Source organism: Drosophila miranda, assembly GCF_003369915.1.
Source record: "Drosophila miranda strain MSH22 chromosome Y unlocalized genomic scaffold, D.miranda_PacBio2.1 Contig_Y2_pilon, whole genome shotgun sequence".
NCBI lineage: Eukaryota > Metazoa > Arthropoda > Insecta > Diptera > Drosophilidae > Drosophila > Drosophila miranda.
The window spans coordinates 19,460,971-19,471,101 of record NW_022881614.1 but is presented as its reverse complement, the minus strand read 5'-3'; the positions used below and the strand labels follow the sequence as shown (position 1 = coordinate 19,471,101).

The 10,131-nt window shown below is 46.9% G+C and overlaps 1 protein-coding gene across 1 annotated transcript; it reads left to right on the top strand.

The window, feature by feature from the left end:
- Positions 1–4,564: 4,564 nt before the first annotated feature.
- LOC117193588 lies at positions 4,565–8,035 on the top strand. Its single transcript, XM_033398328.1, has 5 exons — positions 4,565–4,641; positions 4,761–5,114; positions 5,160–5,464; positions 7,184–7,616; positions 7,695–8,035. The coding sequence occupies exons 1-5, from the start codon at positions 4,573–4,575 to the stop codon at positions 7,857–7,859; spliced, it is 1,326 nt and encodes a 441-aa protein (XP_033254219.1). The 5' UTR covers positions 4,565–4,572; the 3' UTR covers positions 7,860–8,035.
- The last annotated feature ends 2,096 nt before the right edge of the window (positions 8,036–10,131 follow it).

Sequence of the window (10,131 nt, the reverse complement as noted above, 5' to 3'; positions counted from 1 at the left end):
CTTCCAGGCGGATGTCAGCTAACCTGCTACGCAGATGATGTCGCCCTGACGGTGGTGGCCAAGCACCTGGACGTCGTCGAAGCAAATTGTGACACCGCAATCCAGCTGATTGCAGACTGGCTCCGCTCTGCGGGACTAGAGATAGCCGCTCATAAAACCGAGGCAGTATTGGTGAGCACCCGTTCGACTGTGGAGACCGCTCACATCAGGGTTGGCGACCACAGACTATCGTCGAAACGAGCCATTCGGTATCTGGGCGTGATGATCGACACCAGGCTCAGTTTCCGTGAACACCTAAGCTACGTCCAGGAGAAAGCGGCAAACACGAGTCGGGCGCTGTTCCGAATATTGCTGAACACCCGTGGCCCGAAGCAGGAGACGAGGATTCTGCTGACCAGTGTAGTCCGCTCAGCCATGACCTACGCAGCAGACGTATGGGCGGATGGAATTAAAGTTGCCAGCTACGCTAGGGGCGTAAAAGCCACTCATCGCCTCTGCGCGCTCCGGATCTGCTGCGGCTTTCGGACCATATCCGACGACGCTGCCCTAGTCCTGGCGGGTGTCCTTCCAATTGACCTTCTGGTGCTTGAGGAGAGGGCCGTGGCCGAGGCCATCCGGGCCGGCGCGGCAAGGAGAGACGCGCGCAAGCAGGCCCGTGAAGGAAGCCTCAGAGCACGGCGAAGCCGCTCAGACGGCTCTGATAAAGGACGGTGGACACACCGCCTGATTCCGGATGTCCGATATTGGATCGGCAGGCGACACGGTGTGGTCAATTTCCATTCCACACAGCTTCTGAGCGGACACGGCTGCTTCAGCCACCTTTGGAGGTTCGGCCACGAGAACTCGCCGAACTGCTCGTGGTGCGGCGACGCCACTGAAGACGCTGAGCACATCATTTTTCAATGTGGGCGCTTCTCACTTATTAGGGAGGAGTTGTGGCGAGCCGCCGGCGGGCAGCTCACGCCGAACAACCTGATCGAGAAGATTGTGGAAGACCCCATGGTATGGTCGGCCTGGAGCAACTTTGCAGCCGGCGCCATGAAGGAGCTGCGTAGGTGCGAGCGCCGAAGGAAAGAGAGTGGCTAGGAGGAACCATGGTCCCTGCGAAGCAATGCTTTGCGGCCGTCCCGCAGAGACCCGGAACTTCTTGCCGGTCTCTCCAACTCAATACAGCTCCCTGTCTAGCTTTAGTTAAGTCCCAGGCTTATAAAATTTAATAAAATTAAGAGTTAATACAGAAAAAAAAATAACACGAACACACGGAGTCCGCGGGGCCCCTAGTCCCAACATACACTTGTCCGTTAAATTAAGTTATATATAAATTGTATAGTATATATTATAGAGCAAATAAATAAGTATATTAATATAAAAAAAAACGAGGGGGAACGTTGTGAGTTGCTGCGGAGACCGCAACTCTACAGTTATACCTGATACTAAGTTAGTATGGCTCTCCTCCGGCAGATGCCGCTAATATTAAACGACACGACAAAGAGTGCGTGCGAGAGAGACAGAAAATCAGTCTAAGCGTGACGTCGCGACGTCGCGCGCTGCGTAGCCAGTGCAAATTGATTTGTTCCTTTTGGCTATAAAAATTATATGATCTGATCCAGATTCAGCAATCGGATAGATATGGTCGTTATCTATGATTCTGCGTTTTTAGTTTTCTCGAATCTGCAATATTGTGGATGCAACAGATTTTCGTTCTTTGTGTGGGCGGAAGGGGGTGGGGCGAAATTTTGAGATAAACGTTTTATAGTGAGATCTAACAGGAGTGCGGATACTAAATTTGGTTACTCTAGCGTTAATAGTCTCTGAGATTTGTGGATGCCCCAGATTTTCGTCCTTTGCGGGGGCGGAAGGGGGGGTGGCGAAATTTTGACACAAAACGGTCAAGGTCCGATATCACAGGAGTGTGGATACCAAATTTCGTTGCTCTAGCTCCTATGGGTTCTGAGATCCTTGAACTCATATTTTGCAATTGGCAAAACCGACCATGAAACCTGTGTGTTAGAGAGAGACAGAGCGAGAAAGAATGAAATTGTTTTCTTGATTCTGGCTATAATAATTATACGATCTGGTTCAGATTTTGCACTCTAGAACATATAGTCATCCTCTACGATTCTGCGTTTCTGGTTTTATCGTATCGTTAAAATTGTGGATGCCACAGATCTTCGTTCTTTGTGGGGGCGGAAGTGAGTGGGGCGAAGTTTTGAAATATTCTTGTAGCAGTGACATATCACAGATGTCTGGATCCAAAACATCGTTGCTCTAGCTCCTATAGCCGTTGAGCATTAGGCGCTGAAGGGGACGGACAGACGGACAGACGGACGGACGGACAGACAGACAGGGCTCAATCGACTCGGCTATTGATGCTGATCAAGAATATATATACTTTATGGGGTCGGAAACGATTCCTTCTGGACGTTACACACATCCACTTTTACCACAAATCTAATATACCCCAATACTCATTTTGAACATACGAACATACGGACAGTGTGTCAACAATTATAATGTGCAAATTGTTTGATATGTGTGCGTGTGTGTGGGCGTCCGTCACCTGTAGTGTTGTGTTGCTCATGAGTGAGTGAACAAAAAAGAGTTGTTCACTTAAGTGAGCAACTGAACATTTTCCTTCCAAGCTGTTCTTTGTTGTTCACTTGTTCTTTTTTGCTCACTTGTTCTTTGTTGTTCACTTGTTCTCTACTCACTTTTTGCGCAATTTTGCTCCTCAAAGGGCATATTGCGATCTGGCAGCTTTTGCTCATATTTGCGTTTACTTCACACTTTTTGTATTACCGGCAAAGCTGTTTACTCTTTCAAAAATTCAGTATGTCTCTAATTCGAACATATATTGAAATTTGGAACCATCTGTGCATGAATAGTGAACAACTGAGTGAGCAAGTGAGCAACTGAGCAACTGAGCAAGTGAGCAACTGAGCAAGTGAGTAACTGAGCAATCTAAGAGAGCAAGTGAGCAATATGAGTGAGTTGACTCACTTACTAAAAAAGAACAAGTGAACATGTTCACCAAAATGAGCAATGTTTACCCAACACTAGTCACCTGCCATCACATTTGCTTTATTGCCGCTCATTAGAGATGCTCAAGGAGCGAGCACAAAGGAGAACACAGAACCGAATCCTTTCTCTCTTCTCTCTCCTCTCTTTCTGTTTTCTGTTGATTTCCCAACACGTATGCATAAGTTTTTTTCTTGTCCTGACGCCCACTACCATGACTCTCTTTCCGCTTGGCTGCTGGGAAATGACAAAAGATTTTTGCTCACCAGCTGTTTTGACACTTTGATGAATGGGGTCGCCAGAGCTGTGGCCGTCAGGATTTATAGGTGTGTCTGTAGCAACAAGAGTCCAGGGAAGAGGGACACAAATGTGGCTCTCAAGAAAGACCTTGCCGGAACCGTTTGCGCTAAAAGCTTGAGCTCTTAAAAACATACACCTAATAAATGATGGCGTTTCAATTGTGCGGAGCCATATTTTCATTTCAGTTATTGTTCACACTCATCCAGGGATTACAGTTTCATGATTCATGGCTATGCGTTGCGTTGGGCGCATTGTCCCGGCAACCGGCAACAACAATTAAATTGCGTATATTGGGCGCAATTGTGAGAATTGTTGCAAGCTGAAAACAATCGCCGGACTAAGCCCAACAACAATATCTCCAAAGCCAGCAAAAGAGGGGTCCGGTCCCATCCGAATTCCGTAACTAAGCCCAGAGCCATCCCAACAAAAAAAGGATTATTTTGATTATTTTGCGTGTTGGCCACGTGGAGGTGGGGCGGGTTGGGACTGCGGCAGGCGGCTGTTCATTTCAATGAACTTGCCTTTCAAACGAAATTTTATCATGACTGCCCAGGCACTCGTTCTCTCTTCGACGCCTTTGCATCTCCACAACTGGAGTTGAATGTGCGTGGACCGGACAAAATCTGGGGGTAAAAAACACAAAAGAAAGTGGAACACAATTTCCTTATGTTTTTCTTTTTTTTCGTTTCAAGTATTCCAATCCCTGTGGCTAACGAGCTGGCTCAGCTCCGGCAGCGGGAGGAGGCAGAAGAGCAGCAGCGGTGGCGACGCTCCAGCAGCCGCAAAAATTTCCGCTTCAATTGGACGTGTACAGCGGTGGTAATTGTAGCTTGGATTGCCACCACCAACAGCAGCGGGAGCTGGACGGGATCCATCATCCTTCACAGAAAGGCAGCAATAAATAAAAGCCCCAATACAAGAACAATCAGCAGCAATAAGAATTTAAATTAAATTTTCACTTTGCCCGCGCCTCTTAGCTCTACTCCCCTCCCACAGCTGAAGACGAGCAGGAGATGGAGATGGGAGATAGAGGCACCAAAGGTATGCTAATAGTAAGGTAAGCCAATTCAGCTCGTGAGCAGAGTCCTCTCTCTTGAATTGCCTTACCTTATTGTGTGTATACCATGGAGGCGCCTTCTGCTGCTGTTTGATTTGACTGTTACATTTGCATAATTTTATGAAAATCTCACTGTCTCTTGCGCTATTAATCTTTCCTCCTCTCTGTCTCTCTCCCTAGCCCAAACAATGGACGACATGGTCTATCAGTGCTGCAATCAGAACTCCTCCATTTGTGTGCTTAATGCCAGCTATAATGCATATGGGGTAAGTTTTCCGAAGTAGAGCCCGCATGTGGGTCCTAAACTTGCATCACGATCCTTTGTCTCTCTTGCGTCTCCGCCTAACTGTCCAACCGTGTCTCCTACTCTGTCTTGCCATGGCAGGACTTGGGCACATATGCGGCAACAAAGCGTGAAATAAATGGCAGCCAGGGCCGAGCAGCGGGAGGAGCGCCAGCGAATCCAATTGAGGCAACTTGCTCCACGAGTGCTGCGGGTGTGGGTGTGCAGCATAAATTCAAAACTTTTGGCAGTGCCACAACAGCGGCAGGGAGAACGGCCACGAGAACGGGAACTGGTGGAGGATGCGCTTCAAACTACGTAAATCCTGTCGCTACATCAATGTCAACCACAATGTGTTCACCGGCAGCAACGGCCCTGCAAAAACTGTTCAATTGCAGTGTCGGCAATGCCTGCCAAAATGTCACCCACACTCACAACAACATCCACAACAACAACATCCACAACAACAACATCCACAACAACAACATCCACAACAAAAACACTATCCACGAGAGCGGCCATAACAATGGCTGCCTGTCAGCAACTGGAGGAAGCCTGTGCGAATTCGCGCTCGAGAGCACATCGGTAGCGGTGGCGGTGGCAAGTGCAAAGGGTGTATGCCCCCCAGCAGGTGCTCACCCCCCAGCCACCCAGCCGCTGCTGGCCAAGAAGAAATGCACCAATGTCAAATCAACGCTTATTGCCAAGAAGACAAAGTTTCTCAAATTTCTCGAAGAAGAAAAATGGCGGAGCGCTGCAACAGCAGCCGCCTCAGTAGCGGGGGATGACGGAGGAGAAGACATCGGGTATGTATTACAGCCATGGATTCATGTATGTGTGTGTTTGTATGTAGGTGAGGCCATCTTGCCGAAGTTTGCTGCTACATGCCGCTAGAGTGGTTTCTCATTAACTCCACAAAGATGAAAAATGAAAAAAGGTCCATTGGAAATGAACAAAAATATCGTTAGTTATCGATTACTGCCCTGCCCCATACATAAATGGAACTATGTATGGGTGGCAGGAAGAATTTAGACTGCTGGAAACTATCATTATTTATCGATTACTTCTCAATTAATCATGGCCCCGATCAAGGGTCATATTTGTGTGTACATTTTATGGCCTCCATTTTGGGTCATTTCTTGTCTCCGTTTGGCGCCATCTTTATGGCTATTTGGCCCGCTAAATGCTGTACCGAACTTTCCTAGGACCTGTCCGGCTCCGGCCTGCATTCAATTATCTGTCCGGCAGATACTTTGTTTCAGCGAAACTTTCCTGCATTCTTCATTAAGTCAAAAGTTCTGACCCCCATCGCATAGCAAATTTGCTACCACCCTGCATTTGCACGCTGGCTCTGGTCTTTTATGCGGCCATTTGCGAAATTGAAAAGTTAACGCGTAGCCATAAACATCAAGCGATATGAACGCAGTGGCGCTCACAAGCGGCTTTAAGGGGTGGTGGGCCCCCATCTCCATCCGCAAAAGTTGATTAACATGCCCGCCCGTCTCCGGTTCCGGCTGCGGCTGCGGCCCAGATCGCCTCAATGGATTCCCATAACTGTACATATTGAAGTGCAATAATCATATTTTACGGTGGTGGGGCACGCATGCGAGACGGCAACACTTGAGCGGCCCCAAAAGAGAAAAGTTGCCGCCAAAGCTGCATTCCCTGTTCGCCCTTCCATCACCACTCACACGACTTTCAAGAACCGAAAACTTTTCGTGGCGCGTCGCCCTCTTCCCGCTTTGTGTCTCTTCCCTGTGGCACACAGCCACATACTCTCTTTATCCCCCTGTTGCTATAATGATGTCAAAGTTCGTTCACGGCCGGGAAAAATTCATTAATTGCAGTTTCAGAGGGCGTGTTCCTGGTGGGGCGGTTCTTCTTTGATTTATTAGTACCCGGTGCACATTTAATTAGTAAACGTCAACAGAGGGAAAAAATGCTCTCTCCTCCGCCCCGTGCTTCTTAGCCAGTCTCATTACAGGGCGACATCACTAGTAAAATTCTTTAGAGCACATTCATCAACTTTCGCGACGCCGACAAGAATGACGACTCCATCAACTTGTGCTGCAAAACAACCTGCGACATTTTTCAAAAACTTTTTCCTTTACAAGAATTTGCATTTGCAGATATCCGCAGTATTTTTTCATGCTGATAAGAGCTCGGGGTCTTCTTTAATGGCCTCCGGTCGGGAGCTTCCCTGTCCACAGCCAAGGTGTTTTCTGTTTGGAAAAACACGGGGATTAATTTATTATGGCCTGAAGTGAAAATGCTCCCTGGATAGTGTTGCTGGCCGTGTATTTGAAAGTTTTATAAGTTTCGTTTCTCACACACGACATTTTCAGGCCCATGCCAGCCTCCTTTATTTGCATTAGCTGGCAGTATGTACGAGTAAATGTACAGCTCTTCTTCGCACACCCACTTCATATTCGTTGGCCTCCTTCCGCTCCACTTGCAGCCGTTTGATGCGCGTTTAGTTTAGTCAACCAAAAGCTAAATAAACTTTCATTTACCATGCTCGACAGCAATGAGGCGGAGCCCAGCTCAGAGGCCAGCACGTTGACAGCATCATCATTTGTGGGCCACTCAGGCGTGCAAGGGCGGAACAACAATGGCAGGCACTTGAAAAATCAGAGTAACAGTCAGGAAGCTGGACCAGCCCCAACCAGAGCTGGAGGCGGAGGTGGAACTGGGACCGGGGCTGGCGCTGGGGCTGGGGCCCGCCAGCAGAATAAATTGAACAATTGGAGCATGCATAATGAGGACAACAACAAACTGACCAACTACCCGCAGCTGGAGCAGCAGGAGCAGGGGGAGCAGCAAAAGCAGCAGCAACATCAGAGTTCCATGAAGAAGCAAACGCAAGCCAAATCAAGTTACGAACTCTACCAGGAGGCAGCCGACATTTTGTGCCTCAGTTGCAGCCTCTGTGATAACTGCCGCTGCCTGGACTGTCAGGTAAGATAGAGGATGGTGATCCTTATAGAACAAGCGTAAGCCAATCATTCACTCACTCGTTCACTCTATCGTTAACAGAGCGGCTATTTTGATTGCGATGACGACGACGAGAGCTACTCGGAGCAGTCGCTGAAGGACGATGAGTACGAGGACTACGACTACAGCGTGGAGGAGCTGCAGATGCTGTTTGCCAGGGAACATCAATTGCGACAGGGGCCCGAGCAGAACTGCCACCTGCCCTAGAACGAATCCCAAGGCACAGCAGCAGCCCACCCAGAGCCAGAGTCCGTCGGGGTGTCCGGACACCATCGTGTGGCCATCGATTTTGATTTAATTAACGCCACTTGCAGCCAAGTGTTGCAAAATTGTGGAACATTCAACGATTTGAGTTTGCTGGATGCCGCCGGGACCGAGCGTCCGTTTACGTAAATTCAGGTGAGAGTGGGGCCAGAATGCGGACGTATTTTTGGGGGAATTTTGTGAATTTCGTAGAGCTATTCTGGGTAAGGAATGTGCCGAAAAGAAACTGCACACTTACAATCGTCAATTTCTCGCAGTGCGAGCTTTCGATCATGCCGTTCGATGCACCGTTAGAAAGCTTGAGAAATTCTGCGTTGTTTGCATGTTCCTTTTTCACTATTCGCTTATCAGTTTAAACGATGCCTCGAATTGAAGAGCAAGTTCGCAAAAAAATTGTGCACAATTATTGTACAGAAAAAGGTGTGTCTTACAGACAATTAGCTAAACGCTACAAAGTTAGTGTTAATAGTGTTAAAAATATTATAATTAAGTTTGGAGAGAAATGTTCTTTAAAATATTTACCAAAAACTGGGAGAAAATACTCATTTTGAGTATCGGGTATAAAAAGGGTCCAAGGGATCAAAATATTGATGAAAAAGTATTAGCCTTAATCCACAAACATAACACGATGTCCGTTCGAGAATTGGCAAAAAAAGCGCGAACAAGTATGAGTATGGTTCAAAGAATAAAGCAACGCCATAATTTAAAGACATACAAAAAACAAAAAAGTTCCGAAAAAAAGTCTGCGACAAGTAGAAGTCGGCAAAACGAGAGTGCGAAAGCTTTATGATCGCTTGCTCAATGATGCAGTTCAATGCGTTATTATGGACGACGAAACTTATGTCAAATTGGACTCGAAAACTTTACCCGGCCCTCAGTTTTATACAAAAGTTAAAGGTGGAACTGTTGACGAGTCGGTGTCAACAATTCAAGTCGATAAATTTGGGGAGAAAGTGCTAATATGGCAGGCCATTTGCACCTGTGGCCTAAGAACCAGTGCTTTTTTCACAAAAGGGACAATCAACGCCGATGTGTACATGAAGGAGTGTTTGAAAAAGCGTTTTATACCTTTTTATGAAAAACAAAATGTGTCAAGAATATTTTGGCCAGATCTGGCGTCCGCGCACTATGCCCGCTCAGCTTTAGCGCTACTTGACTCAAAAGGCATCAATTTCGTGTCAAAACAGGAGAACCCACCAAATTGCCCAGAGCTCCGGCCAATTGAGCGATATTGGGCATTAGTTAAAAGAAATTTAAAGAAGGATGGTAGTCTCTCCGAAAACATGGAAGAAATGAAAAACGAGGGGGAACGTTGTGAGTTGCTGCGGACACCGCAACTCTACGGTTATACCCGATACTAAGTCAGTATGGCTCTCCTCCGGCAGACGCCGCTAATATTAAACGACACGACAAAGAGTGCGTGCGAGAGAGACAGAAAATCAGTCTGAGCGTGACGTCGGGCGCTGCGTAGCCACTGCAAATTGATTTGTTCCTATTGGCTATAAAAATGATCTGATCTGATCCAGATTCAGCAATCTGATATATATGGTCCTTATCTATGATTCTGCGTTTTTAGTTTTCTCGAATGTGCAATATTGTGGATTCAACAGATTTTCGTCCTTTGTGTGGGCGGATGGGGGTGGGGCGAAATTTTGAGATACACGTTTTATAGTAAAATCTAACAGGAGTGCGGATACTAAATTTGGTTACTCTAGCCTTAATAGTCTCTGAGATTTTTGAATATCCCCAGATTTTCGTCCTTTGCGGGGGCGGAAGGGGGTGTGGCGAAATTTTGAAACAAACTCGTCTCGGTCCGATATATTAGGAGTGTGGATACCAAATTTGGTTGCTCTAGCTTTTGTAGTCTCTGAGATCTAGGCGCTAATGTTTTACTCTAAGCAAAGCCGCCTATGCTACGTGTGTGTTAGAGAGAGACAGGGCGAGAAAAAATGAAATTGTTTTCTTGATGCTGGCTATAATAATGATACGATCCAATTCAGATTCCGCAGTCTTAAAGATATGGTCCTTCTCTACAATTCTACGTTTTTGGTTTTCTCATATCTTTAAAATTGTGGATGCCACAGATTTTCGTCCTTTGTGGGGGCGGAAGTGGGCGGGGCGAAGTTTGGAAATATTTTTGTAGCAGTGACATATCACAGAAGTCTGGATCCAAAACATCGTTGCTCTAGCTCTTATAGTCTTTGAGCACTAGGCG